The sequence below is a fragment of the Suricata suricatta genome, chromosome 12 (genome assembly GCF_006229205.1).
Source record: "Suricata suricatta isolate VVHF042 chromosome 12, meerkat_22Aug2017_6uvM2_HiC, whole genome shotgun sequence".
Classification (NCBI taxonomy): domain Eukaryota; kingdom Metazoa; phylum Chordata; class Mammalia; order Carnivora; family Herpestidae; genus Suricata; species Suricata suricatta.
The window spans coordinates 15,175,769-15,195,711 of record NC_043711.1 but is presented as its reverse complement, the minus strand read 5'-3'; the positions used below and the strand labels follow the sequence as shown (position 1 = coordinate 15,195,711).

Below are 19,943 nucleotides of genomic sequence, written 5' to 3'. Positions count from 1 at the left end.
GTTAGAAAGGTCATTTTTCAGGATGATGAAATTATATCTCCCACCAGAATCCCACCAAGAAGCTCCCTGGTGGGTGATTTTCTGCTCCTTTACTGTCCACCACCAAGGAAACCTCGTACCCTTTGTCTGGAAACAGGATCAGTGACGCCAAGTTCACAAACTTTGCCTCAGCGAGCAGCTACCGCCCACGTCTGGACTCGGACAATACTCCCATTATGGAGCACAGAGGAGAACCGTGCACACTCAGGCGTGGTGTCTCGGGCTTCTTAGATCCAAAACTTCAGGAAGGAAAAAAGACTTCCTCATCCTGTCACAGCTTGCCAACTGCCAAGGCACTGGCTCTGGTTCCTACTGAAGGTCTTCGCTGGCTCTTGAAGGGACTGGTAGGGGACTGTGCGAGCTCCTCTAGAATGTTTCCTTCCTTTCTGTCCACGGCGGTGGCGGCCATCTCGCCCACGGGGCTCCGCATCTCCCCTACAGGACAGGTCTTGAGGCTGCGGCTCTTTGGGAAGAGAGTCTCTCCTGCGAAAATCTGCTTCTCTAGGGAACCCTGGGAAATGGCAATTTCTGAACATCCTGCCCTCACCGCATTCCCTTTTACAGCCATTCTGAGTTATCTTTCTTTTCTTTTTAATTTATTTTTTTAACATTTATTTATTTTTGAGAGACAGAGAGAGACAGTGTGATCAGGGGAGTGGCAAAGAGAGAGAGGGAGACACAGATCTGAAGCAGGCTCCAGGCTCTGAGCTAGCTGTCAGCATAGAGCCCGACGCGGGGCTCGAACCCATGAACCTTGAGATCATAACCTGAACCAAAGCTGGACACTCAACCGACTGAGCCACCCAGGTGCCCCCTGAATTATCTTTCAAGGATGCAGGAATGAAACCTGAAGCCAACAGGAAAACTAAGTTTTCTCGAACAGATACATGTATGTAAGAACTGTGCAAAGCCTTGGATCAAGAATGACCGGCACTGTGGGGGGATGATACTGATGTTCCTTGTGACACGGTGCTTCCGTCTGCAATGGACGTCCCACACCTTGAGACGCTGGCCCTCGGTAGCCCTGGGAGGGCAGGAGGGGTTGTGTCTCCATTCCCGCCTGAAGGCACCTGACCCGCACCTGTGACCAGAGTGCCACACCAGGTGCATGGGACTCCTCACTTGACTATGTGATGGCCCTAGCTGCTCATTCAGAGGATGCCACACACACACACACACACACACACACACACACACACACACAGGGTGAGAGCCAGGGGCCAAGCCATCCCATTACTTCCTTGAAATAAAAAATAACAAAATTAGGGGGCACCCGGGTGGCTCAGTCGGCTGAGCGTCTGACTCTTGATTTAGGCAGTGGTCATGATCCCATGGTTCATGGGTTCGAGCCCCGCGTTGGACTCTGCACTGACAGCACAGGGCCCACTTGGGAGCCTCTCTATCTCTCTTTCTCCTGCTTGTGCGCACACACACTCTGTCTCTCTCTCTCAAAATAAATAAGCATTAAAAAAGCAAAAACAAAATTAGTTGCTATGAATTTGTAAAACTTGAGGGAAGGGCTTAACTGGACCGCCCTCCTCTGCTCTCCCGCAAATGCCCCAGAACAGAGCCGTGGCACATAATACATGCTCTATAAACCCGACTGAATGCAACATGTAGCGAAACTAAGATTCAATCTACCCCTACCCGTCATACAGCTCACAAAAGCCATGTGTGCTACGTAGGGGGGTCATGGAGCAAGGTCTAGAAGGGGCCTTTCTATCACAACACTGGCGTACGTCCTGTTGAGGGTCCTGTCGCGCAGCTGAAGGACAGACTGCAGGGCCACGCCACATGTCTACTCGCATCCTAAGGCGTGCTGGGTAGGGACAGGGACCTCAGGAGGGTAGATCCTGTCTCCTCACCCGCAGCGCAACTGAAGGGGCACCCAAGGAGGGCGATTGGGCAAATCGCACAGACTCTAGTCATTTGTGGGAGAAATGAAACGACGGAGGAAAACAGATACAGTGGGACAAAGAAGAAAAAAGAAAGAAACATGTATATTCCAGGAGAAGAGTGAGTTCATTACAAGTTAGACTGGTCTGTTTTAGAGCAAGGGAAGGCTAGGAAAGGACGAACAGTATGCCGTTTACACAACTTCCCATGGTCACCGACGCTAAACGAAAGAGCCGGGTCTCCTTCCCAAGGAGGTAAGGGAAGGCTCCGTGTATAACATGGGAACAGGGTGGCAGGGCCCACGCCGGCCTCCCTGGAGGACACTCTGGTCCGAGGAGAACGGGCAGACGTCGCGGCCTCTGCAGTCTGTTCTAAGACACAGCAAAACGCAGAAGGAACGAACACAATTCACTTGGTAAAGCCAGTGAGACCCTCATTTCCGAACCGGACCATGCAGACTCAGGAAAACTGTGTCTTCCTCCAGAGAATAACCGCCCACTTCTATATAAAACTCTGGCGGATAGAATGTAACAGTGCATTAGAAGTCCAGGACACCATGGTCTACGTAAACCTATCCCAGGAGAGCTTAATATTAGGCAGTCAATGAACTGGATGTAAGTCACAGGGCAAAGGGGGAAGTGAAAAGCAAGCGATACGAACACCTCAACAATGGAAGAATGGTGTTAAGTGAAATATGGCTCCCACTCCTAGTACGAGTTCTGGAAAACAAGGACAGAAAGCTGTTTCCTTAACATTACAGGGACCATCTATCCTCGACCAACAGCCAACATCAAGCCCGAGAGGGAAGCATTCGTGCCCTTTCAATCTGGAAGTGAGACGGGACTGCCTGGCACCAGCATTCTTGAATGTTCCACAGGGTTTTCTAAGCAGTATGTACACAGACACCAAGACCTTTCTGTTAGGAAGGAAGAGAATACTTATCCTCATTTGCTGAGCACAGAACGCTCGAAAATCTAAGGGGATGTTACCTCTCACACAACGTATGAGAAATTGGGAGGAAGTCTGGGTCAGAGAACAACTATGCAGATAAATTTTAAAAACTACACACCGGCCATTACCAGTCAAAACTTATAGAAGAAGAAAGACTCCAGTCACAAGAGCATAGACAAAATAAAATATAATAACAACAAAAAAAATCCCACTCGAGAATAATCTTAAGAAATGCATTGGACTAAGGCACCCGGGTGGCTCAGTTGGTTAAGCGTTTGACTTCAGCTCAGGTGATGGTCTCACGGTCGGTGAGTTCGAGCCCCACACTCCCTACACCAGGCTCTCTGCTGTCAGAGCAGAGCCTGCTTCAGATCCTCTGTCCCCCTCTGTCTCTGCCCCTCTCCTGCTCGCTCTCTCTCCCCAAAATAAATATTTTTTTAAAATTAAAAAAAAAAATGCATAGGACCTACAGAAAAAAAAAAAACTACCAAAAAAACCTTGACTAAGCACAAAGGAAGTGTAGAATAAAGGCACAGACGGGGGCACCTGGCTGGCTCGGTCAGTAGAGCACGTGACTCTTGATCTCAGGGTTGTGAGTTTGAGCCCCAGGTTGGGTGCAGAGATTACTTCAAAATAAACATTTTTTTAAAAGTGGGGGAGGGGGAGAGGGACAGACCACATTGAAGTCTGGAAGGGGTAAAAATGTGAGACCTTCCCAAATTAATTCTAGGTTCAGTCATATTTCAAGATCTCAAGCATTTTGATAATAAAATGAGGGGCACCTGGGTGGCTCAGTCAGTTAAGGGTCCAAATTTAGCTCGGGACATGATCTCACAGTTCGTGGGTTCAAGTCCCACACTGGGCTCTGTGCTGACAGCTCGGAGCCTGGAGTCTGCTTCAGATTCTGTGTCTCCCTCTCTCTCTGCCCCTCCCCTGCTCATACTCTGTCTCTCTCTCTCTCAAAAATGAATAAACATTAAAATGTATATATATATATATACATATATATATATATATATATATACACACCAGAGTTCTACTGGGAAGAAAAAACAGCCGAGAGGAGCTAAGAAAACTATGAAAAAGAAAGGAAGGAAGGCTGGCTCACCAAATGTTTAAACTGTTTGGAAAAATCCAATAATTAATCAGCAAAACAGAACATCTGCTTGAAAAGCAGACCCTGGAGTGGCAACGGGGATAACCTTCCAGGGAAACAATCTGGCGACGCACATCAAGGGTCTTAGAAACATTCCGATCCTTCCCACTCCAAGGACGTCCTCTGAGGCGGGAACGCACACTCACGCACAGAACTGTCCGCGGTGGATGACGGGAGCAGGTGGCGGACATGTTCCTGGAACAGCTACCAGAGTCATGCCTGTGGACTATTAGTACAGTCCTTCAAAGTGCTTATGAGCTAAAAAAAAAAAAATCAAGCTGCTGACAAATGCATCTTGTTTTTAAACTGGAAAATCTTGGAGGTGAATTCTTTGCTAACCCTAGGAAATCAACTGAGCCCCATGTAGACAAAGATGACCGAGCCGTGCTCCACATTCGGACTGCCCTGACCCAGTCCCGACAGGCCACGCCAGGCCCCTGACGCTGAGGCCAAGGCCCGGGGCCCCGAGCTCCTCTAAGGCTTGGCCACCTGCGCCGGCCACAGAGGGCGTGCGGCCCTGACGCTCACCCTCGCTGCAGCCAGGGCGAGAGCACGTGCTCCGGATTTCCGAGGGGCGGGGCTGTCCCAGCACACGCAGGACGAGGTCACCACAGAGACACCCGGACTGGTGGCGGATGCCCCGTTCGTGCAGCTTCACCAGTGGTCCCGAGAACTTCTGGAAGCGGATCTGAGGAGGCAGCTCAAAAGCCTTAATATTTTGGGCCACCTGGGTGGCTCGGTTGGTTGAGTGTCCAAATTCGGTTCAGGTCACGATCTCGCGGTTTCTGAGTTCGAGCCCCGCGTCCAGCTTGCTGCTGTCAGCACAGGTCCCAGTTCTGATCCTCTGTCCCCCCCAACCCCCTCCTGCGTATATCCTCTCAAGGGATGGCTTATATCCCTTCTGATCAAAGATCACATTCAGATATGTGTTCTAAGGAAGTGGTTTTGCATGTGGACATAAAGGTAGCCACTCACCTTTTAAAGCAATAATGTATAATCATAAATGATCTAAGTGTCCAAAAATAGAATAAAGGGAAGACACGACGAACCTCACACCATCTGAAAAAAGGAATTCCCTCTCAAAATTAACAAAAAGTAGAGATGAGAACAAGGAAAAGGAAGAATTAACTATTGAAGGCAGCTTAGTATGAAGAATATTCAAATTATTTCTTAACAGGAGAGAATGTGAGTATTTCCAGTGATGGCCTTTTAGAATGACCAACGGGCCCTGAAAAACAAGCATTCTCAAGAGGCTGCTTTATGAGAGGGAAAGTGCATGAGGTCCTGCCTTAAGCTCTCATGTGACAGCGAGGTTCAACAGCAGAGGGACACAGTCTCACGTTGCCCGCACCTCAGTATCACCCAGCAGTTGGTTAAAAACAGGCCCTCCAGTCTCTCCCTAAGGCTCCAAGAACTAGGACCACGGGGGGTGCGGGTGGGGGCAGGGAGAGGCTTCTGCATTTGGTTCCCTGAGCCCCGGGCAGTGGGCCGCGCGCGGTGCCCAGTTCAGGGTCAAGGGGCTGCTGGCGAGATTGCATCTCCATCTAAGGACTGAAGGTGAGATGTGCAGCCATAATTCCAGGTGCCCTGTTTCCACACATAAAGTGGGACTAAACCTGAGTTTCCACCTTCAAAGGGTCACACGGGGTCAGGGTGTATGGCGAACAGGACGCTGAGTTATGAGAGCGAGGGCTCCGTAGGGACGGTGTGCCACAGTGGCGATGCGGCCCCCCTTGGCAGGGGTGACCGCGGAAGGAGTCCCCCCATTCCCACCACAAGACAGAGAGGTCCCAGGTGCAGATGCCAAATGCCGGACCCCACGCCTGAGGCCATCTGAGCCACAAGCTGTGCTCAACAAGAGGCCCGAGCACATGCCGGGGAGCAGTGACCGGTCAGACGAGGACGCGCCCACCTACCTGCCCAGAGCTCCGAGGTGATGTGAGGGGCCATCGGGGCAGCCATCACCATCAGGGCACACAGAGCGTCCTCAAACTCGGGGCTGTGGAGAACGACTCTCGGAGAAGCTTGCTGAGGAAGAGGAAAGAACAGTGTGAGAACACGGAGGCACAGAGCACAGGCCTGGGAAGAGAGACCATCCGTGTATCTGAGGTCCAGAGACACGAGCAGGCGGGCAGCAACCCTCCTCGCCGCGCATTCGCTCTGGATGAAGAACGCCGCCCCTCTAGCCCTAGTATCACAAGGGGAAGCAGCAGCGACAACACGTACACCACTCTTAACTGAGCATGTACTACGCCCCGAGTCTGAGCTGACTCATCTGGTTCCTATGACGACACTTGGGGGGCGGTGTTCTTCCCGAACTTGGCGGCAGCAGCAGCTCAGGATCCAGGAGGAGAGTAACCCACCCCCAGGGACGCGGTGACCCAAGTGACGCAGCTCCCACGAGACTCCAGCTTTGTCTCAAATCAGAGTTAAACTGCTGGCCGCGCTGCTGGTTTCCCGGGTGCGGCGGGACCGGTGAGAAACGAGGACAGACTGGCCCACAGGTGCTGCAACGCGCAAACATCCAGCGCAGGGGTCCCCTGCCCCCTCGGGGATCTCAGGGGTCCCCCTGCTAGTAAACAGCTTTGCCAGTTACCGTAAACACCCAGTTTCTTCCTGCAGTGCAGCTAGCCAGGCGACCCAGCACACACCCATCCAATTTATGGGGTGCCACTCTGTGCGGGACTTTTGGGAGAAAATATCCCGAAAGGTAGTCTCTACCCTCAAGGGGTTTACCATCCACTGGGGGAGAGAAGTGACAGAAGAATCAAAGGTGTCATAGGGTGCATGGGAGGGAGGGTTGTCAGCAAAGCAGGGTGTGAGCTGCTGCGTGTGGTCCAAGGACTGGGGGGGGGGTGGGGGGGGCCAGGGGAGGGGCCATCCTGCCGTGGCTATGGGAGGGTCCCCGAGTGTCCCACAGGCTGGCAGTTCTCAAGGCACCCTGGGGAAGTCCTGATAAAAACCAGCCTGGCCAGATGGTGGCATTCAGTCTATGCTCACAACACCCTGTGGCAAAAACAATTTTGGTTGAATTTTATGATATGTTTGTTAAACTTTAAAAGTAGGAGGCCCACATAATGCATTTTACTAGGTAGAGAAAGGCCAAAAATACTGTACTTTAAAAAAAAATGTACTTTAATGTTATTTTTGAGAGAGAGAGAAAGAGACAGAGCACAGTGGGGAAGGGGTAGAGAGAGGGAAAGAGACACAGAATCCTAAGCAGGCTCTAGGCTCTGAGCAGTCCACACAGTCTGATGTGGGGCTTGAACCCATGGGATGTGAGATCATGACTTGAGCCAAAGTCAGATGCTTAAATGACTGAGCCACCCAGCTGCCCCCTGAAATACTGTATATATTTTTTAATGTTTATATATTTATATGGGGGGAGCATGTGCCGAGGAGGCGCAGGGAGAGAATCCCAAGCAGGCTCTGAGCTGTCAGCACAGAGCCCGACACAGGACTTGATTCCACAAACTGTGAGATCATGACCTGAGCTGAAATCCAGAATTGGACGCTCAACCAAATCAGCCACCCAGGCGGTCAATACATTTAAAAAAAAGACATGCCCATATGATCTTTGTAAAACGGCCTAAGAGGTCTGTATCTAACTCCCCGGGGAGGGTACAGAGAGAGTCTAATGGAAGGGGTGTAGACGGAACTGTCAGGGAGCAGACATTTCATTCTTAATTTCATTTTTCTATAACATTTGCCATTTTTTTCCTGATTAAAAAAATAACACGCACTCAGCAAAGAAAATTTTGGAAATGCGAAATCACTCATCATGGTACCACCTGGAAGAAAACGGATGTATCTTATCCTGGTCTCCATAAATGCAAAACTATGGGACTGTAACATCTGTCCACATACCTTTGTGCTTGACTGGAATTTTTATCATATAGACACTTCTGTATTGTGTGTTCTTACTTGATGTTACACCACGACCAGTTTCTGAAACTGAGAAGTCCTGGAAAGCACAATGTGAATGGGGGGGGGGTGGCGCATTTCATTCTTATGGATACCACAGGAGTCATTTCCTGATTTTCCCTTCTGAGGACACAGCTGGCATTCGATGTCTCCGTGATTGTACGTCATGTGCCTGGGGGCACCTCTGAATCAAAGGATATAAACAATCCCAGGGCCACTGACTTCAAAGTCAAAGCGCTTCCTGGAGAGGTTACATCAACCATGGCCATTGCTTGTGGGTGACAGGGTCTCACTGCCTTTGGAAAGCACAGACTTTATGTAAAAAGTCTCTGCAAATTCGATAGGCAAAAAAAATAGCATCGTGTTTTTAATTTGCATTTCACGATACTTAGGAAGGCAAGCACTTCTTTCTGCCAAGTGTACTGCTTATTTCCATCTTCCCTTCTGTGAATTATTTTCTTTTACATCCTTTGATCATTTTTCGGTTAGGTATTTCATATTCATATGTAAAGAGCTCTTTATATATTGAGACTTTTAAGCCTTATATCTGATATATTTGTTATAAAACGTTTTCCCCTTTTTATCTACCTTTGAATATGGCATGTTTTAATACACTAAAAATGGTAAGTTTTATGCAGTCAAATTTATATATTTCTTCCACTGTTCTTATAGTTTGGAGAGAGCTTCACATTATGAAAAGCATTTGTTAATAGTTTTAATGCGTATTTTTTGTTATCCAAACAGCTAACTGCTTGCCTAAGCTCTGTTTGTCGACAAATCCTTCCCCTGGCAAGAAAAATTCGAGTCGCGTGTAGCAGCAAGATGAGTCTATGCGGAAAAGGCGGACCTCTGTATTTAGTGAACCCAAATCTGATCCGTCCAGGTTAAATGAACATAAAATTTTAATGATGCCAAAAAGGAATCAGACCGATCAGATGCTCGGCGGCAGAGGCATGAAGGAAGAACGCATAGCGTCAGGAGAGAAGGGGCTTGAGTCTGGTCCTGGTTTGTCCCTAATCAACCAGACGCGTCATCTAACCTCCCTGGGCACCAGGTCCTCATATACAAACCATTGCGGGGGTGGGGGGAGGGGGTTGTTGGGCCAGAGAATATTTTCTTTTTAGGTTTATTTATTTATTTTGAAAGAGAGAGAGCAAGTGGGGGAGGGGCAGAGAGGGAAAGGGAGAGAAAGAATCCCAAGCCCCGATGCGGGGCTCGAACTCAAGAACTGTGAGATTGTGACCTGAGCCGAAATCGGATGCTTAATCAACTGAGCCAGCCAGGTGCCCCCCCAGCCTCCCTGGTTTTTAGTTATTTTGAGCCAGACAATCTTTAAGAACCTTCCAGCTCTAAAACTAGGTTGTGACTATGGAAAAAAATGCTTCTTTAAGAAAGAAGAGCCACTCCAAGGAGGTGACACCACGGTGCTGCTGGTCCACGGACCAGCACCCTGCAGGCCACCTCACCACGCAGCTGGAAGCCACCCACCCTCATCTGCTACCAGCAAACGAAGACAAGAGGGCCACTCACCAGGAGGGCACTGCTGAGTCCCATCAGCTGAGAAATTGCAGCGTTCAGTGAGAAGTCGTCTGTGAAGCAGGCGGTCACCTTTTGGCAAAAGTTGAATTATACTTTCTTTAAAATCCCTTTAAGTTTTCCACACAAAAAAACAACACAACACCAAAACAAATGGATGACCCCAAAAACGCGAATCGCATGAAGATTGCAACGACATTTATAGAGAGGATTCACTGTCTCGAATAATCACGATAATGTTCCATCGGCACAAAGATTTTTAAAACCAGGGCCAGTGCTGTTTCCACCATTCAACACGTCCTGCTCCCCCACTCTGGGCAGGGCTGGGTCTCACGGTGGGGACCCAAGCAGGAGGCAGGACCCGCTGATGAGCAAGCCTCAAAACACAAACAGGAGATGGGAGAAGGATGTCGTTCCCCTGTGGCCCCGGGCCTTTCACTGACAATGAGGTGATCAGTAGACAGGGGAAGGCGAGTTTTGCATTTTCGTGTACAGACTCAACATAAAATCACTAACAGCAATTGTCAGCCTCTTCCTGTTTGTGAGCTTTTCAGTTTTAACCATGGCCAAGAATGTAGAAAACCAACACATCCAAAGATGTCAAACGTTTCCAACTTGTTGAAGTGACCCAATTCTATGACCTGACAGAACAGAAGAACGTGCCAGATCCAGAGAGGAAGTATGTGGTATGAACACAATCATTCAGGCACCACTCACATCCCGGAATTCGATTCCTGAGCTCTGTTTCTCTGCACTAGAGGAGAGGGGACAGGAAAAAGCTGAAGACGTGTCGCCGGATGAGACCATGCTGGACCCAGGGCCTCATGAAAACCTTGAGCCTTCAATGTCATCAGTTACCAGAGTCTGGAAGAGTGACCTTGGCTGACTTTATAAATTCAAACCAGCAATGGAGAGGGAGAGAGAGAGAGAGAGAGAAAGGAAGGGAAGGAGGGAGGGAGGAAGGAAGGAAGGAAGAAAGGAAAGAAAGAAAGAGAAGAAGGAAGGAAGGAAGGAAGGAAGGAAGGAAGGAAGGAGGGAAGGAGGGAAGGAAGAAAAGAAAGAGAAAAAAAAGAAGAAAAAAGAAAAGAGGGAGGGAAGGAAAGAAGGAAAGAAAGAAGAGAAAAAAGAAAAGAGAAAGGAAAAGACAAAAGAAAATTTAGCCTACAGAGTATATGGTGTGGCTGGTACCTGCTAAAAAATGCCTCGGATCCCCTAAATGCCTTCTTTCAAAGACATATGTCATTTTTTCCACAAGTTCTTAAAAAGGCGTTGTAGCAGACCCTGGGATAACACATTTAAAGGGATTCGTTGTCAATGAAGAATCTCTTAAAGTGAATTTAGGGGCGCCTGGCTGGTTCAGTCAGTAAAGCACGCAGCTCAGGGTCGGGAGTTCAAGCCCCACGTTGGGTGTGGAGATTTCTTAAAAATACAATCTTTAGGAAAGAAAAAAATAAAATAAAGATGATTTAGACAATAAAATACTATTCTCTAAGAAAGCAACACGGAACACGCCGCGTCGTTGCAGAAGTTCAGCCACAACAGCTCACACGGACAAAGTGGCGGGCGGACAAGTCCTCCAGTGCCCAGCATGTAGCCCGAGGAACCGGTCTCTGGGCGTCAGCTCTGCCTCCACCTGTAACACGAGGAGGCCGAAGAAGGGTCTCCTCAGGCCCCTTTCAACCTTCGCCCTGCGTTTTCTGTTCGTGTCGGGCGCCACGGGCGCCATCCTGGGCCTGGCCTTCCGCCCCCGAGTTGACCAGCGTGGCAGGAGAGCTCCTCACCTCCGAGATGACCGAGTTCTTGTGCTCCCAGAGCCTCCGGGCCGCGGCTCTGTCCTCGCGGCTCAGCAGCGGGGGCTCGGGAGCCGCCCCGGAAGCCCGGGCCTCGATGAAGCGCGTCACCAAGGCCCACAGGCGCTGCTGCCATCTTAGCACCCCGGGGAGCGCGTCGGCTGGTTTCGAGTCAGGAAGCGAGAAAGGGGGAGACAGACACGTGAATGACGTAGTGCTACCCCGGCCGAGAGCGCTGGTGCGGTGAAGACACAGCCCACGGGCAGGCTGCAGGCCACCCCCTCCCCCCGGCTTCCTGCGTCTGGGGGCGCGGACCAGCGCGGACCAGCGCCGCCGCCGCATCCCAGCGCCCTGCGCTCTCTGCGCACGGGGCGGCCGGGCTCCTCGTTGTGCCCAGCGGCCGCCCCTGACCCACGACACCTCAGAAGCCTGGGCCAGGCTGGGCCTCGGTGCCCGGCTGCCCTGCCTAAGAAAGCCGGCGGTCACAGAGGTGTCCCCAAAGAACCTAAGCCTCAACGTCCGCACTCCGTATGTCCCCAGCGAGTCCAGTGCCACTGGGACCCGCATCTGTGATACTGCGCCCGGCCACGCGCATCACCGGAAATGGCTCGCTGAGTAAGGTGGTGAGGGCCGCCTGCGCTGCTCAGTCGGTGAAGCGTCCGGCTTTGGCCCAGGTCATGGTCTGGCCATTCATGGGTTCGAGCCCCGTCAGGCTCGCTGACAGCTTGGAGCCTGGAGCCTGCTTCGGATTCTATGTCTCCCTCTCTCTCTCTGCCCCTCCCCTGCTCACGCTCTGTCTCTGTCTCTCAAATAAACAAACATTACATATATATGTGTGTATAAAAAAAGGCAGTGATCCAGGGCCTCTGATTTCTCCTTCCCAGAGCACCTGGGGTAGACCACAGGAAGGAAAACTGAGTGACTGCTGGACTGTTCATTCTGGAATATCCAGATACCCAAGAAGATTCTACCTCGTGCCTTTTCAGAGGGGCCAGGAGGCTGCTGTGGCTGCTGCAGCAAGTCCCAGGGAGCACCAGGCACAGGTCCCAGGCACGGTTTTCTGGACTCATGAGGGGCGATGTGACACTGTGCATTCTGGAAAGGGGAGGGGACTTACACTTCGCATCCCACAAGACATCCTTCTCGGGAGGGGCGGCGAAGAGGATGTAGAGCCGGATCGTGTCGATGCCGTAGCGCTCCACCACCTCCTGCGGGTCCACTCCGTTGTGCTTGGACTTGCTCATCTTCTCCCACGTCACCTCCAGCGGCTCCTTTGTTTTCGCGTGAACAGGAACAGGCCCTAGATGCCAATGTCACACATGGGGACAGCACGTGTGGCTCGGAACTGGGTCCACAACAGCACATTCGATAAGAGCAATTAAAAGCGTCCACTTGAGGGGCGCCTGGGTGGCTCAGTTGGTTAAGCGTCTGACTTTGGCTCGGGTCATGATCTCACGGCTGACGAGTTCGAGCCCCACATCGGGCTCTGTGCCGACAGCGCAGGGCCTGGGGCCTGTTTGGATTCTCTGTCCCCCCCTCTCCGATCTTCCCGATTGTACTCCATCTCTCTCTCTCACTCTCAAAAATAAATAAAACATTAAAGAAATTTTTTTAATAAAAAAATAAAACCGTCCACTTGAAGGATGCCCCTAACTCACTTGACACGCCTCTTTCTCTTCCTCTACGATATTCTAGAAAATGTTCTCCTCTTGTAAGTAACGGAGGCCCGCCTCACCCCACGAACCTTCCCTTCGGCAACAGGCAGCCCAGTTACGGAGGCCGTGAAGCCTCTTCTCATCTACAAAGCAAGACCAAGCACTTTCCTGCTTTACAAAAGTAAATTGCCTAACTGGTGGCTCAGTTAGTCGAGTGGCCGACTTAGGCTCAGGTCATGATCTCACGGTTCGTGGGTTTAAGCCCCATGTCGGGCTCTGTGCTGACAGCTCAGAGCCTGGAGCCTGCTTCAGATTCTGTGTCTCCCTCTCTCTCTGCCCCTCCCCCACTCATGCTATTTCTCTGTCTCTCAATAATAAAGAAAACATTTTTTAAAAGTTAAATTACTTATATGCAAATGAGAAAGTAAAAACAGGGTAACAAAGGCTCGCACATTCTGCTGTTTTCTTTAGGGATTCGGGGTCTCCCCTGGAAGCCGACAGCTGACCGGTCCGGGTCTCAGATCAGCAAAGCGCCCCGAAGGTCACCTCAGTCACCAAAACACGGCCTCGTGCTATTGGGGCCGCATTGAATGCAGTGGGGCCCTGTGGTGCGCGCCCGCCACGGCCAGTGCTTTGGAAGTGTCTCCTCTCCACCCACACTCTGGTGGCCCAGGGGGTGCTGACAGAGAGGGCCTTCCATGGCTAGCTTTGGATGAGGCGACCTTGCGGCCCAGCCCCCGGTGGCTGGGACAAGGAAGACCTCCGGGAGGGCTAAGGTCTTTCTTGGGAACTGGGACTAAGAGACAGAAGCGCTCGTTTCACCAGAACCATAAAGTCCTAAGGAGCTGGGGGCAGGACACGGCATCATGGTTCCCCAGGGTCACCCGGTGACCTGAAGTCGGAGGAACAGAAGCCAAGCCTGGAGGAAGGAGAACGGGGCGGAGCACCAGAGAGCAGGAGGAAGAGCAAACAGGGGCTGGAGAAGGAGAGGGGGGGAGTTCTGGGTCCCGCATCAGTGGGGCACCTGGTCACCGCGTGCCGGCTGTGAGGCCTGGCTGCAGCCTCTGAAGCCGGCTTCGGGGGGTACCCCTCCATCCTGTGCTCTACTCGCCTTTGGGTGCGTTCCTGGTGCTTCTAGACAAACAGACTCTGACGGCAACAAAACTCCCCAGGGGCTGATGTGTGGACCTGAGAGCCGACCCCGTGCTCCCAGCAGGAGCACACGCATTAAGGAGAGGGAAGCCTGCCCACGCCGATCCAAGTATTCTTTCCCAGGGGGCGAGTCCACGCGGGAAGGGAAAAGTTGCTCACGACACTGCCTGGCCCCATGACATCAGAGCAGAGGGAGACAGAAGCTGCTTTATCCAGGCTGTGGTGAGGCTCAGGGAACCACCGCTCTGTTTACCCTGCATACCTCCTCCGAGCTGTAGCCACTCTTTCCGGCACTACTTAGGAAGGAGGCATCTATGAACAGTTGAGAACTTAGAAAAAGTTCCCCTCTATTGGCACATATGGCCCTGAGGTCTATGATTTGCCAAAGGGCTGGATTTCGGCCCTGGTCACCCCTTGGCTGGGTGCCTTTGTGCAGTGCACAAACTGCACTGCTGTACAATGGCAGCCCTGCCCATAACACAGGGAGCACTTCACTAACAACTGTAATTTAAATGCCCTTTGGATTTGGCTCCTTTCTCCTCTGGTCCATGTTGGAGAAATATTGCCAATTTCTTCTTTTCAAGCTTCTTCCTGTCTCATGACCATTCCAAACCCTGATAAATGACTGCATAATTAGGTAATTCTCCTGATGGTTTCCACCTAAACCTTCTCTCTAGTGTTTGGTTTGGAAGGCTGCCTACCATTAGGGGGTTGTTGGGTTTACATGATCTCATCCACTGGGCACTGGGTTTGCTAAACTTCATGGCCAGAGTTCTGGGGGTTTCTCACAGTTGCCTCTGCGTACCCCACCCCACCCGTTTTCCAACATGTCATTGACTCCTTCGGCACGCTGGGTGCACACGACATCCTCCCCATGCCCCCTCTGCCCCCGAGGAGGAGTGACAGTGCAGAGAGCAGCGGAGAGAGCCAGGAGCACTGGGAGAAGCAGGGGGCCCAGCGATCAGGGAGAGGGGCTCCACCAGGAAGTGCTGCTCCGGAGTGCCCCAGGGTGACCCCTACAGACCATCTAGGGGGAAACGCTGGGAGTGTCCCAGGCTTGGAGGAGTGTCACTTGGGCCTGGGGACTCTGTCCCTGAGACTGGCCGCCAAACACAAGCAAGGGCACCAGGTGACACCCGGGGTGACTCTGTTCCGTACAAACGAAAACCCTTCCAGAAGCGAGTGCACGCTGGAAGGGACTGAGGCCGAGGAGCAGGCGGCCACCCCAGCCCCAGCCTTCAGAGGGCACTGGCCACCGGGCACGGCAGGCTGAGGCCGGAGACCCTGAGGCCCACGGCGCCCTCTCCTGGTTTCCACCCCACGAGGCCCTGGCGAGCACCTGCCTTGACAATGGCTCTCAGGCCTGGCCTCGGTTCTCTTTGAGTACCGAGAAGGGACAGGATGGGCCATTCTTACCTGTGAGATCTACTTCCTCCCTCTGTAGATACGGTCCATACGGCAGGCGGAATGTCTGCCCCTTGATAAGGCCCTGGGCCAACAGCTTACGGAAAGGCTCTCTGAGAAAAGATGACAGAAGAAACCAATTGGTAAGGACTTGAAGCATCCAGCGGACGGAAATGGGAGCCTTTCTGGCTGACGGATAGAGAAAGCCACCTTCCATCAAAGCAGGCAGACCAGCCAATGCCATCTGCAAACCCACCTGGAGGAAAGACGCCTGATAAAGAAGTGACTGAGGACATTAAGTCACATCAGCAGGTGTTGGCTACCTTCCACTTGTCAAAGTGGAAAGAACACTAGGCTTCAGATTCAGAAGACCTGGATTTGAATCTCTTTCCTCCTCAATGAATTCCATGAGCCAAGGCAAGTTGCCTACTTGTCCTTAGCCATCAGTTTGCTGATCTGTAAAGCAGAAGCACTAAAACTCTGTCAAAGGGTTGTTGGTAAGATTAAAGTAACGAGTGCATGAAAATACTTGTAAATTTTATTTTACTTTTAAATTTGCTGCTGTTCTTTATTTTTAATTTTTTAATGTTTATTTGTATTTGAGAAAGAGCACAGGCAGGGGATGGTTAGAGAGGGAGGCAGCATCCAAAGCTGTCAGCACAGAGCCTGATGTGGGGCTCGAACTCACAAGCCGTGAGATCATGACCTGAGCCGAAGCTGGGCGCTCAACCGACTGAGCCATCCAAGCGCCGCCCCCAGACCTCAGTTTTAAATAGCTCTCTAGTAGTCTATGGTACCTCATTTATAGCTCCTGCTTTCTGAAAAACAAATGCAGTCACTTTTACTGGATGAATACTGAAATATAAATTTTTTCTCTGAAGGGGACAAGGAGAGGTTGACCTTGTACTGAAATGACTTGGCTTCCAATTTAAAATGGTTTATGAAGAATCCACCTGATTCGGTTTTAAAGCACGGGAGAAAGAACTACTGCAGACTCCACGAATGACCTGTGGAGACATGCCGGTCACATGCGTATGGATTCCGTGTTGTAAAGACGGAGGTAGGGACGTCTGGCGGGAGCCACATTCTTCTCCAGCTTCGCCAGCAGCACGATACGCCTTTCAATAGACAAACCCTTGGGTGCTTCAAGTTCACTAACACAAGACAGCTGTTGTTCGGAAGTTCAAAAAACCACACAACCTCAGGGGCCCGGCAGACCACAAGCGTAGTTCTGGCACTCTAGTAGGAGCTGGCTTGGTCAAGTTAATAGGGCTCTTGTGTCTCATACAAGGCCGAGGGATTTCAGTGACCTGTGATACTCAGTAAGGCCACGGGGACAGGCTCCTACCTGTATCTGTGTGGCCCTCGTCAAAAGGCTGTGTGGACAGAGGTGGTTTTGGGGAGACCTTACAGTGGATTCAGCACGGGATAGAGAGACTGACTAAAAAAGAGACGAGGGTCAGGTAGGAAAAAGGGATTCTGAGCCTTCATATTTTAAAATCGTGGGGCACCTGGGTGGCTCAGTCAGTTAAGCGTCCGACTTCAGCTCAGGTCATGATCTTGCAGTTTGTGGGTTTGAGCCCCGTGTCGGGCTCTGTGCTAACAGCTCAGAGCCTGGAGCCTGCTTCGGATTCTGTGTCTCCTTCTCTCTCTGCCCCTCCCTGCTCACGCTCTGTCTCTCTCTGTCTCAAAAATAAATAAACATTTAAAAATATTTAAGACAAAATCTTACAAATGTGTATATGTACATGCAGGCACATGTGAGTGTGGTGGTGGTGGTGAGGGATTTTCCTATCTTTTTTTTTTTTTTAACTTTTTTTATTTAATGTTTTATTTATTTTTGATACAGAGAGAGACAGAGCATGAGACGGGGAGGGGCAGAGAGAGAGGGAGACACAGAACCGGAAGCAGGCTCCAGGCTCTGAGCTAGCTGTCAGCACAGAGCCTGACGCGGGGCCTGAACCCACGAGCGTGAGATCTGACTTGAGCCGAAGCCGGAGGCTTAACCGACTGAGCCACCCAGGCGTCCCCCCCCTTTTTTTTAAGTTTGTTACGTATTGTGAGATGGGGGGAGGGGAGAGAATCGCAAGCAGACTCCACCTTCAGCGCAGAGCCTAATGCAGGGCTCGATCTCAAAGCAGTGAGATCTGACCTGAAATCAACACTTGGATACTCAACCGACTGAGCCACCCAGGAGCCCTGAGGTATTTTCCAAGGTGGAAAAGACCCAATACATATAGCATTCAAGTCAAACGATACATAACTATGCCAACTGTTCGATGTCATCATTCAGAGTCACAGGGGCCACCCACCGGCTCCCATGTTAACATGGAGGAAATTCCACGCGTGCACCATTGTGCAGGCGCTAAAATCCATCTCAGTAAGAGACCCATTTGAGTCACAAAGCTGCCTTCCTCCCACCGCGCCCGTGACATTCCACCGGCAAAGTCACAGGTGGCAGACCGGCATCCTTTTGTGCTATGGTTCATGTCCCAGCAAGACGCCTAGGGAATGGGAGTCTTTTACGTGGAAAAACGTGACAAATTAGTTAACGATCACACGCCCTCGGATCTTTCGCCGCATCTGAATACCGACACGCCTTGCAGGGAGAGCAGTGGGGTCTGCGGCTCCCCATTTTTCCAGAACACCTGTACACACACCACGAGGGACCCCGTGTCCCCAGGCTCCACGGGCTTCATCCAGGGCAGGCCGGGGTTCTGGTGCCCAAGGACCCGTGTCTGCGTCTTCCCTGGGAACTCAGAGAGCTGCGCCCCACAGACTGAGTGCGGGGCCCCTGCCCACTGGCCCGTGTCTGCCTCCCCAGTGTCCCTGACACCTGAGCTCGTTTTCTCGCTCCTCGCCGAGGTCACGCGCACACTTGGCTGGCCCCAGAACGGGGTCAAGCTCCCCCAGGAGCAGGAGCCCCCTGGCAGGCATGCCGTCTAGCCTGCGTTCCCGGGGAAACCGGGTCACGCCCTTCATCACCGAACCCTGGCATTCCACTTTCGGGGTGGCCACTGCTGTCCCTGCACGCATCTCCGGGCCCTCGTCTGTGTCCCGCAGTGTCCGGCACCGGCACACACTGCTGTGAGAAGCGTGACCAGGCTGTGCGGTGACTACAACGTGAAGGCCAGTCCACATCTGGCCCTATGCCCACCACAGTAAGGACCCCTCTCTTACCCTTCCCTTTGGCCCCAGCACGGAGTACTGTGTACGACAGACAAGCGCAAAAACAAACCAAAAAAAGGTCCAAAACATGGATGGATGAATGAATTCATAAATATGCACATACGGACAGACGGACGGTGGGGGGGAAGGCGGAAGGCACCGGGTACCGCTGTTGCTGGCTCCGGAAGCCATCTTTGCCTTCTGTCCAAGTTGAGGATTTTAACCCTGTTCCATATACTATAACGGCGACAGTTTTAAAGCAAAATAGAATCATATGGCTACTTTCTATCAGGCAGGTCAAGAAAGAGACAGGACATAAAGTCATCCAAAAGCACCAGGTAAACGGAGCCAGTATTCCACAAGGAAGGGCTGCCCCCCAAACCCCAGCGCTGCCTCCGCAGAGCATCAGTGGGGTCGATGGGGCTGATCTGCGCTTGCACTCGGGGTGCCCTGGCTCGTCTCTAAGACTGGAATCTTCCTCAAATAGTTTTACATGCAGCAGCCTCACAGGAAACAAAAGAAAAGACAACAACAACAACAACAACAACCCAGACTGTTGCTTTCTCTCCACTGTGCCTGGTGTCAGTGGGACAAGTTTCTGTTAGTCTCTGCACCAGTTTTTGAGATTTCTCCTTTCTTCTTCTGCTCCAACTACAATGGCTTGGTACCTCTTAAGAGAAATTAAAAACCGGAGTGGGGGGAGGGAGGAAATAATCTGGATCCCAAATATAAAAATGAGCCTATGATGAAAATCCACAGAGCTCTTAGCCTCCAGACGGGGCGGCAGCAGGGTCAGGAAGAAATCAGGAATCCTGCTCTCTGTCCGGCAAGTTATCAGGTGGCTCGATGCTGCCGCCTTCTGGGAATGGACGGCGTTGCATGCGCCCCTACTCCCAAAGGCTTTTCAGGCCCAATGGGTTATAGTTCGTCTTCTCGTTTTTTGAAGTAAACCTCGAAATAAAGTGCAGCACACATATGGAAAAGTATACAGATCCTGGGAGTAAAACTTGATGCGCCTTCACAACATAAGCACACCTGTGATGGACAGAGTGTGACTGACCTCCCGAAGGCCCTGCCTCCGCACCAAGGGCACCACCAGCCTGGCTGCTGACAGTGTTGCAAAACCACTTTTAACCCTTTCCAGGTGAGAGTGAGGGATCCCAGAGGCCTGCGCACATTGGAGGCCGTCCCCAGAGCTGTCCGTTGGCTGTGTGTCCGGTGTGGTTCTGATAGCTGTGCAGGCAGATATTAAATTTTATTATGTGTTCAGGG

The 19,943-nt window shown here is 51.5% G+C and overlaps 1 protein-coding gene across 4 annotated transcripts in view; it reads right to left on the bottom strand.

Annotated features, from left to right (window-relative positions):
• The window catches only part of LARS2 (leucyl-tRNA synthetase 2, mitochondrial), a 152,820-nt gene that overhangs the window by 10,752 nt on the left and 122,125 nt on the right, over nt 1-19,943 (bottom strand). For all 4 annotated transcript variants that reach the window (XM_029917668.1, XM_029917670.1, XM_029917669.1 and 1 more), the window contains 5 exons: nt 15,516-15,616; nt 12,410-12,592; nt 11,284-11,453; nt 9,497-9,574; nt 5,959-6,070 (listed from right to left, as the gene is read on the bottom strand). In XM_029917668.1, the coding sequence (XP_029773528.1) occupies nt 5,959-6,070; nt 9,497-9,574; nt 11,284-11,453; nt 12,410-12,592; nt 15,516-15,616 (644 nt within the window). The remainder of the gene's footprint in view (nt 1-5,958; nt 6,071-9,496; nt 9,575-11,283; nt 11,454-12,409; nt 12,593-15,515; nt 15,617-19,943) is intronic.